Source organism: Bactrocera tryoni, chromosome 3, assembly GCF_016617805.1.
Source record: "Bactrocera tryoni isolate S06 chromosome 3, CSIRO_BtryS06_freeze2, whole genome shotgun sequence".
Classification (NCBI taxonomy): domain Eukaryota; kingdom Metazoa; phylum Arthropoda; class Insecta; order Diptera; family Tephritidae; genus Bactrocera; species Bactrocera tryoni.
Window position 1 is genome coordinate 64,791,052 of NC_052501.1, and position 17,082 is coordinate 64,808,133.

The 17,082-nt window shown below is 33.3% G+C and overlaps 1 protein-coding gene across 1 annotated transcript in view; it reads right to left on the bottom strand.

Annotated features, from left to right (window-relative positions):
- The window catches only part of LOC120770736, a 122,667-nt gene that overhangs the window by 72,559 nt on the left and 33,026 nt on the right, over positions 1–17,082 (bottom strand). Inside the window, exons 6-7 of the mRNA XM_040098324.1 lie at positions 12,679–12,818; positions 7,164–7,293 (exon numbers count right to left, since the gene is read on the bottom strand). Coding sequence (XP_039954258.1) covers positions 7,164–7,293; positions 12,679–12,818 — 270 coding nt within the window. The remainder of the gene's footprint in view (positions 1–7,163; positions 7,294–12,678; positions 12,819–17,082) is intronic.

The window sequence follows — 17,082 nt, forward strand, 5'->3', positions numbered from 1 at the left end:
GCATCTCATTCAACCAGCCATTTCTCCGACAGATGTCATCAAAACATTCCGAAAAAATTTGTTAATACACTCGACGATATACCTCATTATATGTGAAAAAATTTCTACTGTAAAATAAAAATTTCTATGAAAAAAATAATGTTAAAAAACAGGCCAGATTACTCTACCGACAGCTTAAAGAAAGAACGCAGAAACCTGATATTATTATTCCAAAGACTATCTTTTGACAATTATGTTTTGAAGATTATCTTCTTCAAATGTTGTTTACTGCTATGATAAGTTCAATATTCGCTGACTCCTTTGAGCATTTCGACTGGTAACTGGCGAAGGACACGCCTGATGTTTTGCCCTAAGGTCTGAATAGAAGCGGGATCGTTCGCATAGATTTTGGACTGTGTCTTCGTATATTATCCAATTATGAATTCTGGGTCTCAAGATAGGTGATTATTCTATAGTTTATGGTGCCACCAAGTCGTATTTTCATTTCTATCGTTCTTGTAGAAGAGTAATCATTCCTCAAGGAGGGGGGAGGGGGGTATTAAATGTTAGCTGGGTATTTCCCTTTATAATTATTTCCCATGTTTAATTCGCTTGAGAAGCAGAAATAACTTAAAAGGGTTGTTTTTCATGGCTCCAGAGTCCAGGATTGAAAAACGTATAAAAAGATCGCTACTGAAATAAAAGTGGATTTGTTCACAGGTTATGCAGTTCGAACGAGAGTGTGTTCTAGGTAACTAGAAATATTAGCAGCTTTCCTAAAAACTATTTTCGAAATGTTTTATACAACTATAACGACTAAAATAACAGAATAATTTATTTTGTGCGAGATCTGAGCTAATGGATAATGGATGATGATTGGCTAACTGACTTTAGAAACACAGAAATTCATATGGATTAAAATTTCTTTGATAATTTGTTTTCCGAGAGACGAAATACTAGAGACTGATTTCAATTATTGTAAAGAACACATTGTAAGGCCGCTGGGAAAAAACAATTATAACTGGAGATACATAAATAACTGATGATGGAATGTAATTAGAGATTCAGTTCTGTTGGCTTGACATCGACAATAAGGTTATTTTAGAAGTTGGACAAATTTGTATAATTAGAAATGAGATTTCTTGAAAGAAAGGAGAATGATAAACACTTTGTGGACGAAAGTCTTATTACTAAGTAATCATTTCGGAAGATATAAAATATAATATATATCGTTAAAATAAAAAATATATCGTTAATAAATACATACGTAGAGACTTAAATAAAAAAGGGAAAAACTTCGAATCTTCCACGAGCACTTGAAATTTTGGTCCACAGTAAAAGATCAAAGCCAATCAATGCAAATTTTTTTCAAAACTACTACAAGTGAACTTCAGTAAGCCACTCAAATCCTTGAGCAAATCGAAGTAGCAACGAAAAAGCACAGCAATTGAGCGGCTATAAGAAATCAAGCGATAAGCGCCGCGCTTCAAAAGCAAAAAGCCACTCAAAAGTTTATGTGTTAATATTAATATTGTTGTTGTTGTTGTTGTTTTAACATGCCACGTGCTATTTTTATCGAATTTGAAATTCAAAATTAAAACAATTTCATCCACGGCACGTCAATGTCTGGAAGATAGCAAACTGACAGGGAGCGGCTGGGGAGCCGGCGCTTGCCCGCAGTCAAGGAATTTCGGAAACTTTTCAAAGCAATAAGCAGAAAAACAAATTGTTGATGAGCGAGCAAGTAGAAGTTAAGTTAAATCAACAATTGTGCTCTTCACAGCGATTAGTGGGCAGGCGGAAAGCGCTTGTATAAGTGTGTATGTTAGTGTGTGAGGGTGGGTATGTGTTTGTGGGCACTTGCTAACTGTGGTGCGAAGCAAAAAGTTTAAGAAAGCAAATAAAAGAAAAAACTCAACAAAAACAATAAAAAAACAACAGCAGCGGACCGTTAACGGTACTCCAATCTAATCTGATAAATTGGGATTTGATTTTAATTTGAAATTTTTGACAAGCTACAAGCGTTTGTCTAACAAATAGCTGCCTGATAGCTACATGAATGGAAAACAACTTGATAGAACATAAGTATTAAAAATTGAAAGGTGCACACGTACACACACATGTGAACATCAACATGCACACATACATATGTAAGCGTTGGTTTCGTTTTGATTGCTTGTCGATTTCTACTGAATGGATGATTGGGCAGAAGAAAAAGTTATTGCCGCCGAAAATTTTGAAAGTTAGAAAAGTTTTTGCTTTGCAAATCAAGCATGGCAATCGGCGTGGATGGCCTGCACAAACCAACGGCTGTTATACACAATGCTTACTTTCGTATCGTGATTTTAGCCATGGATAATTGCGTTTTGGATTAGGTCACTGAGCTGGAACCGCTGCGGGTGGGCAGGGGATTTTTAGAATTTCTGCTATTCTCCAGCGAACAAAATTGTTGCTGAGAATTTCATTTTGTTGCGGAATTTAATTGATTATTATTTCTGTGCTCGCCTTTTCGCTGAACGGTATTTAATGATAATGAAATGCATGCTGAGTATGCAACTGGGAATGTTAATTTTGGCATTAAACTGTACTTTTGGCCGCAGAAACATATAGCACAGCAAAAGTCGGAATAAATTTAAATGCTTACGGGTAAAACATAAGGAAAATTATTAGCAATAGTAATCATTACATAATATTTACTAAGAAAATACTTTTAATTATAATAAAGAATGTATGAAAAACGAGCTTTTGAAAAATCAAAACGATTAATTATGTATTCAAAATAATAATAAATTAGTTAAAATAATTACATAACTAATAAGTATAATATCTAATTTAATAATTTTTGAAAAATTTAAAAGAATTTTTATTACTTTATATTTAAATTAAAATTAAAATTTAATGTTTTAGTCGATATAATAGGGTTCTCATGACTATTATAGAAAAGTATTTCTAGTGTAATTTGTCAAAATACATAAAATATTTTATTCATCAAAATTTATTTTGTTGTTTTCAAGCTACTTCCCACTAGATGTAATGCACTTATGTCACCGATTTTTCCAGTCCTCTAAACACTTTTCATAAGCACTTTTTGGAATGATCTTCAGCGAATTAAGTTCTATCTCTTCGATCGACTAAACACGGGTTTCACGGAGCGGCAATTTCAGTTTGGCGAACAAAAAAAAATCTCACGGAGTCAAATCTAAAGCATAGGGTGGTTGATCGATGGTACTCATTGAGTTTTTGGTTTTAAATTCGGTCACAATCGTGGCTCGATGCGATGGAGAGTTATCATCTTGTAAAATCCTTTAATTGTTCTCCCACAATTTCGGCCTCAAACGCCTCATTATGGCCAAATCCTTATTGAACATATGTCCCTCTGGAATAAGTTCATGATGAACCAAATTACAAATATAGTAAAAAATAATGAGCATACACTTGATTTTGGAGAGGCTTTTACGTATTTTTTTTTTGTTTGGTGTTGGCTCGTTTTTACCCTCCATTCCACTGATTGTTGACTTGTTTGGCATGTTAGACTCATACACCCATTTCTCATCGGCAGTTATAATGCTCTCCATGAATTTGGGATCCGGAATCGCATGATCAAGCATGTCCAAGGAGGCCTGCTTCGGTACTCTTTTCGAAGAAAATTCAGTTATATCTGAACGAGTCGAGTAAGAACGCATTTCATAAACAAAATATTCACCAAATCATTTGAGCGGCCTCGCGATAGATGTTTTCAAACACCATATCCTCCACTTTTTTAATATATTCATTAGTTGAAGAGGTCGAGGGTTTTCAATGATCTCTCAACCGTCTTTGAAGGCTTTGTGCCACACGTAGGCTTGTGGTTTTGATAAAACTGTATCACCTTAAGCCTTTGCCAATACTCGCAACTATTCCGCACACGAAATTTGGTTAGAAATACAAAATTTGAGACAAGCTGCATTTTTGGCAGAGTAATTAAAAACAATCCTACCAACATAGTAAGGTACATTTTATTGAAAAATCACTTACCCTGGGAATTGTAATTACAATTTTAGAGTACTTTTTTGTCTATTTGCGGCTGATTCTCGCTAATGTTGAGTTGCCAATCCGAATATGATAGTAAAAATATCCAGCTTATATTATATATAAATATATATGATTCGTTGTATTGTAGTTAAGAAGTGTAGGGGTAAGACCTCTACCACTTAAAAAAATGACAAAAATAGCTCTACGCTATGGAAAGTTTTGAACTCAAATTCGTAATCAGGACCCCTTAAATATACCACAGACCTCTTAGCAAATCAGTTGCAAGTTTTTCCTTCAGATTTGTTGTGTAGATTCAACATCGTGCTGATTTGTCAAAATTGACAATTTATCAAGAATCGTGCTGATTTGTCAAAATTGGCAATTTATCAAGAATCGTGTATTTTATTTCATAAGAAACAAGCTCTTTTCTTAATGAATTGTCATGTCAAACAAATACTTGATAAAAATCTTGATAAATTGTCAATACTTTGTTCATCTCATGTGCAGAAAATAGAAGTGTAAATAAAAATTTTAAAATTTATTTTCTAAAATAATATTTCAATGAGGTAAATTTACTTTGAAATAATATATTTTAAAACACTACTTCAAACAAAAAGCGAATTCTGAAATGTATTTTGAGTTAAGCTCTTCTTCATGACAATTGCATTCTAGTTGAAATACTACAACTCAAAAGGGCAGCTCAAATTATGAAAAGTTTTCTATATAATTAAATAAAATTATTTAATAGCTTACGTAATTAACAACAATTTTTCAGTCTCATAAAATACTTATTTATAATAAGTGTTGTATTTGAATTAAGTAAAAAACAAACAATGGACTATGCATAAATTGATGATTTCTGGTAAGAAAAAGAAAGAAGAAAGCTAAAGGCACTAGGAAATATGTAAACATTTTCAGTAGGGTTGTTCACGGTTTGAATTTTGTGAAAGTGATAATAATAACGAAAAACTATTGAACTTAAACGAATATGAAATATTTTTTTATAGATGTGGCAACTCTTGGACATCCGCTTTTTAAACTAATTATTATATAAACGAGCTTTTAAAATATGGGTGATAAAATAATATGTCTAAAGTTATTTTTTGCTCAAATAAATTTTGAAAAGAGTGGCAACTTTAAAAAAATTTTATCAACTTTTCCTTAAAATTTATGAATTATTACAATTTACTGTCAAAAACTAATTGTTTACGTGGGTTTGTGTTCAAAGTTATTTTTGAGAAATTGTTGAAATAAATTTTGCAAAAATGGCAACTCTTAAATATTTTTTTTTAGCAATTTTTCCTTAAAATTTATGAATTATTACAATTTACTGTCAAAAAATTGTTGTTTAAGAGGGTTTGAGTTAAAAAATATTTTTTAGAAATGTTGCCACATGTTTAAAAATTTTCAATCTTATTAAAAACAAAGCGAAATAATGTAATATGAGTACAAAAACGAAGTTAGTTAAGAATTTTTACAAAAAAATTTAAAAGCGTTGCCGGTTGTGTTTTTAATTCATTAATATTGAGTATATATTAATGGTTACCAAAGTTAGTTTTTTGTAAAGAGAAGTGTGAGATAATACTTCAGAAACGTTTAAGGAATACCAAAAAAGTAATTTATTATGAAACCGTCCATATATTTATTTATTTTTTTTAACTTTTAATGTTTAGCTAAAAAGTAATGCTTTTTGACTATTATATATAAGACTTGGCAACTCTATAAAAAAACAAGCATCACTAAAGTATTAATTTCATATTTGAAACAGCCTTGAATCACTCAGACATTAGATATCAATTCTGCACAAAATTTCGAGCAAATATTTCCTCAAAAGAGTGAATAAAAATAATTTGATCTCTTACTACCACAGCCTTATCGGCCCAGGGAGTTCGTAGCAACAGCAAACGCAAGCGACCTCAAAAATTCGCCCACCTTAAGTATTGACGCCTACATTTTGTTTTTATGCTCATATTTTGGCAACACATTCGCGCTTTCGATTTGCCATTTGCCGCTATTAGCGCAAGCATTGATTTGACGGCGCCATAAAAAGTGTTGTCGATGGCAATAAGCGCAATATGTTGCCTACAAGATGGCTCGCAAGCCGAAGTTGTAAAATTGCACGCAAAAAAAAATTAAATTGATAAAAAAAATGCCAACACCAGCGATGCGTCTGTTGGCAGCCGTAAAGTATGCTACATTTTCGGTTCATTGTCAACAATTTTGCCACGTGAGGCAGTTTGTGTGCTTGCTATCATCAAACCTACGTTTAAGCGCACAGTGCTTTTCCCACCCCACCGTCCTTGTGTTCGCCTGCACCCACACACTCCCGCTGAGCACTTCCTTACATATTTTCAGGCCGCTTATGTAATTTCAACGTTATCTAAGTGCTCGGCTTGGTGGGGTTGATTTTTTTATGCATCAACATACATTTGTCATGCATTGTTGTTGTTGTAGCCTAACTACTTAAGCACAATTTTTGTCAATTTCTTGCCATTTCGCTATTTGGCGAATTTTGCATAGGCAATTTCACGCATTTGCGCTAATTTGTTTATAACTGTGCGATTATTTACATGTGTGTGTTTGTGAAGTGCTCTGCATAGTGAAGGACTTAAGCATGCATAATATATACATATATATATGTAGATATGTATATGCATATATATATATATGGATACTTTTCCGTTCGAAGGGTGTGCGTTGAGTCGGCTTAGAAGGGAATATTTGTTAAAAGCCATTTTCGAAAATGAATATTTGAAACCATTTTGTTGTAGTAAAAATCGAATATTTATAATGTCGTTAAGGCGTAGAAGGAGGGGCGGGAGCGTCTAATGTGTGGGGACAAGTTGAGTGAGAGCAGCACTTTCTTATATGTCTACCAGCTTTTGCCAACATAACAGCATTTTATCAGATATATTTGTGTGTGTAAGTTATCATATATACATATGTATCAAAGTATGTAAGGAAATGTGCGTAAATATTTACTTTACTACCCTTATTTGTATTTACTGCCATTCGCTTTAGAAAAAAGTGAATTTTCGTTATAAAAGTAGACTCATACACATATGTATGTACACACTCAGTAGCGCTGCCTAATATGCCCTTCAATGCTCCACACACACATACGCGTAACAACATTTTTTCATTGTAAAAAATACATTTCTTCCTCTACTTACATCGCACACTCAAATAATAGCCAATCGATGAGTATTGAAAGTTCAAATGTCGTGACGTGCATTTATACCAGCCGGAGTGTTCGTGACGTATCGATGTGAAGTTCAGGAAACCATCGCCAGTTTGTGGAACCTGAAAATATGTAGAGTGTAGAGACAAAAAATTAGTTTCATTTGCATGTTCGTTGGTCAAATAAAATAGAAACAGAAAGCACTCAGCAGAAGAAATGTAAATTTTTGTATAATATAGTAAATACGTGTCCACTTTAGGTATATGTATATATATGTATTATTTATGTATGTGTGTACATACATACATATGTATATAAATGTTTGGAATTTAAAGATGAATAAAAAATGTACATAATAAGTCTTTTAATTAAATATTTCCATAGTATGCACCAATGTACGCTCGTATACTTAATTTATGCAAAAATAAACTTAAAAATTTCTACTACATTTTCCACTACTATTTTCAAAAAGTACATCCTTAACTTTTCTTTTTACATTAAGTTATATACATATGAATTAAAATAATCATTGCACATATACTAAGTATTAGTAGTAAACTACATATTCTACTACTATTTTCATAAGATCTTTCATCAAATAATTGAGTTTCATTTGCAGGTTCATTGGCCAAAAAATCAAATTAGAAAACATTCAGCAGAAGAAATGCGAATTTTATATGTTAATTCCAAAATGTTACTAAAAACACATTGTACGTTCAGACTACATAAAGTAGTATATATCAAAATTTAAAAATTAATAACAATGTAGGTAAATTGCTTTTAATCAAACAATTCATTTCTATACTATTCACGCGACTACTTAGTTCATATAAGAACAAAAATTTCTACTACCTTTTTTACTACTGTTTTTATAAATGCTTTATTTAACTTTTCTTTTGACATCAACTGAACAAACTTCAAAAAAAATTCTGCTAAAAAATACTACTTTTTCTAATACTATTCAGAAAAGCTTTTTTGGTATTTTCTCTTTTGCATATACATACTAATTTTTAGTGCAATTCTCAAAAAAACTACTTGTAAAAAAATTTTAATACTTTTTCTACTACTATTCACAAAAATATTTCTTTAGCTTCTTCTCTTCTACAAATACTCTTTTTTACTGAGATTCTCAAAAAAACCTTAAAAAAAGATTCTAATACTTTTTTACTACTATTGAAGCGTTCTTTAGTTTTTTTCTCTTTTACCAGCTAAAATATGTAAAATAAGGGAATCAATTGATTTTTAAATCGTATATGCGTACATACATATGTACATATGTATGTATACTCCTTTTACTGCAGTTGTCTACGATTGTAAATGAGATTCATTGTTATTTTTTTTTAAACTGACATTGACACTACTATTTAGACTACTACTTTCGGACGCATTCGCATTTTAAAAGTTTTATGTCTTATGCTACTATTCGCTATATGTACTCCAATTTTAAAAATATTTATGTACTACTTTTTTTCAAATTCCGCGTGCCAAAAATAAAGTTAGATAAGTTTTTTTTCCGAAATCAAAATAAGTAATATGTGTAAAAAAATATTTCTCTATTATTACTTTCCACATGGATAATAAAATTTTACATATCTACTACTATTTTCAAAATTAGTATTATATTATTATTCTTTTAATCTTTTACTTGACTTTTAATTGTATTTATCGAGTTGAAATGTAATTTAATATACTATAATACTACGTTTTTAAACTTGTTATCTACTACTTTTTTAAAACAAGTGTGTTGTTACAATATGGTAAATAATAAAATAAATCCTTCTTGCAATTAACTTCAAGAATATTTTTTAACTACTACTATTTTCAAAAATAGCTTATCAACTATTATACTTTTTCATATATTCTGTACTTTTTTTATTTGCCAACTAACAATAAAATTCAATATTGGTCAAAAAAATATCTTACTGAGCTCCCACCGCTTCTGCTACTATTCTACTGCACTTTTTACTCATAATAGAATTACCACTGATTAATGCTGTTCTCATATCATTCCTCTACCCACGCACTCTACGCACTCGCCACTTAAATTATATTTTAAGTTGACTTAAAACTACAAAATTATTTGAAAAACTCTCCACACTCCTACACAAATACACTTAAAAACTAAAATTACTGTTTTAACTAGCAACAACTAAAATATAAATAGAAGCTAAGATAACCATCAGCCCACAAACAAACAAACCTAACTGACTACAAACACAATGACAAAAGTGGAAAAGCAAATTAGTCGCTGAAATCAGAAATTGTTTATATGCGACTGGCGGCTGAATTTTGGGTTCGCTCTTTGTTCAAAAAAAATCCATGTTATTTAACTTTACCGCAAAGTACTAAAACTAGCAGAGCCGTTGCGAAGGAAGAGGGGCTTAGTAGCCACACATGTAATCACAAATAAATATACACAAGTGTGGATAGCTGTAGACATATGCGTGTGAGTGTGTGGGAGGAAATTTGCATATTTTGTATAAACACTTGTAGTATTTGCTTGTACAGTTGGTGGAACTTATCTATGTGTGAGTATGTGTGCGTACATTCGATGGCGAATGCCCGAAAAGATGAAGGGATAAATTGTGTATCTTAGGGATGCCAGCGTTGTAGTCGAAAGTGGTAGTTACTATTTGTCTTTCGGCATGGGAAGTAGTTGAAGCTGCTTATTTGGGTACATAAACGTATCTATATACGATGTAGTTACACAGATGTGGATGTTGTTGTGGCAGATGGTGGTAGGATAAAATATCAAAATTTTGAGTACATGAACATACTATGTACCATATATGTATATTTATATGCAAAAATACAGATATATGGTGTTTACGGCTAGGCATATATACTTATATTTAATAGTCATGTCTACTTTTATTTGGAATTTGCGAATTTTTTCACATAAGGGTGAAAATCACCGAATATGTTTGAGTATTGCGAAATAGTTAATTGCTTGAATATTCCTAAGTAAATAACGTCACCTAAAATGCAAAATAACGTAACTTCAATTTACATAAATTGAAGGGAAATCATTGTAATTGAAACCACTCATTTTGAAACTAAATGTGAGTTTTGGTTATAAAATGGTTACATTTTGCTTATATCTGAGAGCGAAAGCTGAACATTTTATGCTCATATATGTAACATGATGTAATGAATCGTCGTTGCTACACAATTTCAATTTTTTTTGATAATATGTTGTTTTACATTTCAAGTGACGATATGGTGTAGTGTACAGGCAGAAAATCTTCAACAAAAAATCTCGTCGTGCAGACGTTTGACACTGCCGGTATGCATCAAGTATACAAGTCAAGGATAAACCTATCATATGACTCCATAAGAAGTTTAAAACAGATTGCATTTGAATAGTGATTTCGCAGTAATATTATATTTATTATTTAAGAAGTATATACCATATATACATATAAGCATATATTATAGATATGAGTTTCTCGTCTTCTGGGAGTATGACAAAATCTGTTAACCAAATTAAGCGCGTCGGTGGTCAAGATTTTTATATCGATAAACTTATGGCACTGCCAAATTTCATTTACTTAAGAAGAATTCAAACACTAGAGAAAAATAAAGATTAACCTGAAAGTTTCTAAATATTATACTTAGGAGATTGAAAAAGACGATTTTAGGAGGAAACTCTAAATATTGGCAAAATGAGGATCTTTTGAAAGTTCTACATCTTTCATACTAACTTAACATCATACTAAAATCAGAGCAAATTGTGATTGATCTAAAATAAGGCCGAAAATACAAGAAGTCGTTCGGATTAGTCAAAATTTTCCCACCTCAATTCAAAGCCCTTTATACTAATTTGTAATGAAAAAATCAGAAAGAGCATATCTTCGAGCTATGGGACAAGTAATTTACTCTCTTTCATTGAAACGCTTTAACTAAACCGAACTCAACACAGCGTAGAAATATCTAATTGAATATCTAGAGACTACGAAATGTCAAATGAAAATAACTGACGATTATTCCTTTTGACCGTTAAATATTTAGGTTAAACTTTCATTAAAAAATTGTAAATATTGAAATAAACCCTACTACTTTTTAAAATGTTTTCATATTGTCAATTTTGGTTCATTTCAAGAAAAATTTTATACCCTTATATGGTGGTATATTTTGTCATAAACAGTTTACCTGTTCGAGTACTGCTATTTATCAGTACTGGTCTCTAAAATATACCTCAATTGCAATTTTAAGGCCGAGCACCTAATAAAATATATAAAGTGATCTATTTGGATATCTATTTTTTAAAGAAAAACTACAGCGACTTAAAATTTAATGGAGAATATATATTATCATTCCAAAGAGCATTCTTAGACATTTATTTTGCGGATTATCTCTTTCAAATGTTGGCCGTGGCTAGGTCTGAGATGGTCCATCCGTTGAGTCCAATTTTGGACAACTCGTTTGAACATTTCGGTTGGTAACAGGCGAATGACATGCGTGACGTTTTGCTGCAAGGCCTGAATCGAAGCGCCATTGTCCGCATAGACTTTAGACTTTATGTATCCCCACAAGAAATTGTCTAACCGTATGATAGTATCACAGAATCTTGGTGGCCAATTGACAGGCCCAAAACGTGAAATTATTTGCTCACTGAAGTGGTCGCTCAACTAATACATTAATTGATGCGATGTGTGGGAAGTGATGCCGTCTTGTTGAAATCGAATATCGAAGAGATTAAGAGCTTCAATTTCAGGCATTAAATAGTCGGTTATGAAGACGCGACATTGATGGTTACGTTCTCAGGGCATCATTTTCACAGAAATATGGACCGATGATTCCACCAGCCCACAAACCATAACAAACCGTTATTTTTCTGAATCAAATGGAAGCTCTTGAATCTCTTCAGGCTGATCTTCGTCCCAAATTCACCATTTTGCTTGTTTACATGAGCATTGAGCAAGAAATGGTTCTCATCGCAGAACAAAATATTGCTCGAAAAAGTCGGATCTTCTTGGAACTTTTCAAGAACACATAGAGCGAAGTGATGTCGCTTGGAAAGGTCTTTTCATGATCAAACGTCAAATAATACTGAACAAAGATAGGATGCCAGCTTACCACGACTCAAACGTGAACTGTCAAAAAAGGCCATTTAAGTAAGTACCTTTACTTTGATCACCCTATATATTAATGGTTGTGCACAAGTCCATTTCTCTCAAAGCAACGGCACATTTCTCGTAAACGCCGATAACGGACCACTATAGAATCTAGCTATCATATAAACTGACCGATACAACACTTAGCTGAAATCGAGTTATTTTATAGACATTTTTTGATATGTGAATGGTATTATAGCTTCGATGTAGACAATGTTAACGTATTTACTTATTTTTTTATTATTTTCGACAGGTTCCCTTTCCCGAAAATAATTGTAACCTTGGTTATTCCAGTTTGTAAAAAATGTTCTTTCAACACTTATAAACTCAGCGCCATTGTAATAAAGAAACTATTTTAATTCTTCAAACATAAATACGAAGTCTACTTACCGGCGTGTCACCATCGTCCTTCTGCCAACGCGGCGTGCTCGGCGGATTTGAGTCAACATCACATTTCAGCGAAACTTCGATGCCTTCGCGCAGCGGATAGCCGAAACCGGGTGTGCGTGAAATGGCGAATGAAGGTGTATCTGTGGAAAGGCAAAAGGAAAGTGGTAAATATATACTAAACCGTGTAGGTGTGTAAGTAACAAGGGCTGAGGCAATAGTATTAAGATGTAAAATTCAAATGACTACAGGGGTAGTCGTGAACACGACAGAAGACAGTAGTTAAGACATTAAGGTAGAAGTGAAAGCAAACTTTCCGCGACAAGCGTTGCATACAGTTAGGCGTTGGAAGTACAAATATGTTATTTGCTGCGTTTTCTGGTAGGTGTTGCCGTTAGTTGGCGCACACACTATGCGACTTTGCACCGTTTTGTCGCTTTTTAATTAAAAACTTTATTATTATTATTGTCACACACACACGCACACGCATATACTATATATATATGTATGTATATTTACATTGCTGCCGAAAAACTTTTATAATTAAAGTAAATGTAAATGCAGCGCGTGTTTAGCGCACAACAAATACAAATACAGCACAAATGCGCTGGGAAATACAAATACAAATGGAAAATCAAATAACAACAAGATGACAACAACAACAGTTGAAATCAGCGCAACAAAAGTTGTCTCCTCAACTACTCGCTCGCAGTTGGATTGTAAATTCTGGCCAAAACGCCATCTTTTCGCGTTGGTGTGAGCGCGTGTACATGTGTGAGTGTGTTTGTGTGCTTTGTTGCCGGATATCCGCCTACCGAAAAGTTGTATCGTAGTTGTTTTTGTGGCACTCATGTAATCGCTTGGCGAGGCGTTCACTTTTGTGGAGCGGAGCGGACATTTCGGCACGAGTGACAGCGCAAAGGCGCAGTCAAGTGGAAGGGTATAGAAATTAAACGAAATTGGTGTGATTACGAAGTTATACATTCTTGTATTTTATGGATGATTATGAAATGACTTTGGTTCGGAATTGTAATGAAACGGCATCTACTCGTCGCTAGTTGATGACAATGGTCTCATGTTGTGACTTGGAACATAGAGGAAACTGCGACACCCAAATTGCGCTGCATGATAGTTTTGGAAGAAAGTTGAAGGCTCAGACTAATTTTGAAATGGAAAGATATATGCAGTAAACCTAACATAAGGCCACAGCCACTTTTTGGAAAATTTTAAAGAGCGAGTGTCTCCTGCTACTCCAATACCCTCAACCGAATCACAGTTTTATATCCTGCTTTACTCCCTAGTTATTGTATTATATAATTTTTCGACTAATGGGGTTTCGTGGGAGTGGCAGTGGGCCCATCTACAAACTCGTAATTACATTTTTAACAAGGAACACGTGTAACAAGTCTCATTAAGATATCTCAATTTTTACTCGAGCTTACGCTTGCACTGACAGATGGACATCCAGACAGTCACTCGGAGTTCAACTCGTCTTGTCATCCTAATTATTATACTCTCGCAACAATGTTGCTAAGGAGAGTATTATTTTTATATAGTATATGGTATATAACTACAAATCTACACTGGTCGGCATATATATTTTGACATGGCGATGCCTCAGTTTCGGTTTGAAATTTTATTTATTTTAAAGAGAAAAGTATTTATGGATTGTACATAGTTCATTTAGTTACAATATATTAAATTATAAATATAACAATTTTTCATGTTTAACATTGATTTAGATTTTTTATTTAATTAAAACTAAAAACAAAGTACTTTCATGGGTGGCATAAGTATTTTGACAAAAAATTTTTTTTATCTTAATTCACTATTTTGTTTTATAAACCAATTTTAAACTGGAAATTAATAAAAAATATAACCTCCTTTGGTGTCTATGACCTTTTGGAGGCGATTTGGGACGGAATCGACCAAGGTTTGGAGGTATTTCAAAGGAATCTCTTTCCAATTCATTGTGACCTCAGTGATGGTTTCTGGTTTTGTCCTGGTCAGATCAGTGCTTCTATTTCGCTTTATTAGCGACCACACATTTTCAATAATGTTTAAGTCAGGACTTTGTGGTGGCCAATCGATAGTTTCCACCCCAACATCTCTTAAAGACCTAGTAATTAATCTCGCCTTATGGCATGGAGCATTGTCCTGTTGGAGAATAAATTCTTTTCCTATTAATCTGTCGCCGGAAGGAAGTGCATAATTGTTTAAGGTTTCTAAATATCGGTTCTGGTTCATGGATCCGTCTATGGGAACCAAGTCTCCCACACCATTGTATGAAACTGCGCCCCAGAACATTACGCTCCCACCCCCATGGCTTACTCTTTGACACACAGGAGCAATTTTTTTACGATAATTCTTGTTAATTCTTACAAAAACTTTCTTTTGAGATGGGTGGAATTCAAAACTACTCTCATCCGTCCACAGGATTTTACGCCAAAATGAAGGGGACTTGGTGATGTATCTTTTCGCGAACTCCAAACGCTTTAGTCTATTTTTTGGGGTGATAAAAGGTATTGGCTTTGCAATATATGTTTTCATATCTGCTTCAATCAAGCGTATTGTTCTCTCACTTATGGAAGTGGATACAGTCTCATTCCATTCCAAGGACGCAGCCTTTGGTGTTTTTAGAGGGTCCTTCTTAAAAGCACGGACGATAAGACGGTCGGCATCAGCTCCTGTCTTTCGATTTTTGCCTTTACGGCGAACATTGATGACATCTTTACATTTTTTATATTTATTGATTTGATAGTAAATGGTCTGACGAGACAAATTATATTCCCTAGCGATGTTTATTACGGAAAAACCCAAGTTGTATTTGATCACAATTTCTGATCTTATTTTGGTGCTCAGCTCAGATGTGTTAACCATTTTAAATATTAAAAGATCAACTGTTTTAACCATTTTAAATATTAAAAGATCAACTTTATGCAATGTTAATGAAAACTTGTAATAATATTCTTGAACCACACTTTCAGCTTGCCTAGAAACAACTAAATCACGCAATGACAAAATATATATGCCGCTGCAAAAATCGTTGTTTGCCGGCATTCTTATCAGCAGAACGAAAAAACAAAAGACAATTGACGAAATATTTCGCATATTTACAGCTATTAATTTGCACTTCTCTTTCATCATCATTTTCGGTTCTAATAATGCACCGGTACTTAGTTCAAGAGTCTAAAGGTCAAATGAATGCTATGACAAAATATATATGCCGACCAGTGTATATTGATTTTTTTTATTATTATTATTTTAAAAATGCCACTCTATAAAGTGCGTCAATTCATAATGTCAATTCCATAAAAAACTTTGTTGCTAGTAGCAAATAACCGCAATAAACCCAAAACCTCTTCAACAAGCTTCCATTAATAAAGCTTCATTTTCGATGATACACAATTCCCCTTCTATACCCAAAAGCTGTGACCCTATTTTGAAACTCGATTCGTGAATGTATTCAATTCGAAATTCGGTTCTACTACTGCGGGCAAAACATTGTAGGACTTTGTAATTTAAATTTCGTCGTGGAAATATTTTTTCTAGGTTGGTATAACTGACAGAAACATCTACGCCAAATGTCACACAAAATAACACACACACGAACCACGTTCTGGGCGATCATCAACATCAACTGATGATAAACACATCAATAAAATAAAAGCATTGATGGTTGAGAATTGACGATTAACAGTCAGAGAACTTACTGATATTCTTGGAATGTAGGAAGGATCACTGAAAACCATTTTCAAAGATCAGTTGGGCCTAAAAAAATGAAACCACGATTAGTTCCAAAATCACTAAATCACAGCGTTGCATTAACGTCTGTGAAACAATGTTTTCCAACTACCAGCATACCATGAAACGTATTATTATTGGCTATGATTCTTGAATCTATGCTTACGTCCTGGAAGCAGACCATTAATTGGCCCAATATCGTAGCAAAGGTGAGTCGAAGCCGAAAAAACCACCTGAAATAAGGTCAGAAATCAGTTGACAGTTTTCTTCGTTTATCTAAGTCTGGTACTATCCAAATTTTTTTCTGACAATCAAACTGTCAACAAGGAATACTATTTGATTGTTGAGCGTCGATTGCGCGAAGCATTGATTGATCGTGAGTTTTTCACCACATTTTCAACCAATAGCGAGCCGCAACCAGCGTATTCGTCTGATTTTGCTCCGTGTAACTTCTGGCTATTTAGCAAATTCAAATGATCGCTCTGGAAAAACGGTTTTGAGCCAACTGAAGACCTGAAGACATGAAATGTGTAGTGCCAAGCGCCTATCCCGGAAATGAACTTTAACAACAGTTTCGAAAATTATTGGAAATGCGAAAATCGAGTTATCAAATACAAAAAATTCGAATTCAAGTAAATTTTTTTTCGAATCGAGTTACATAAT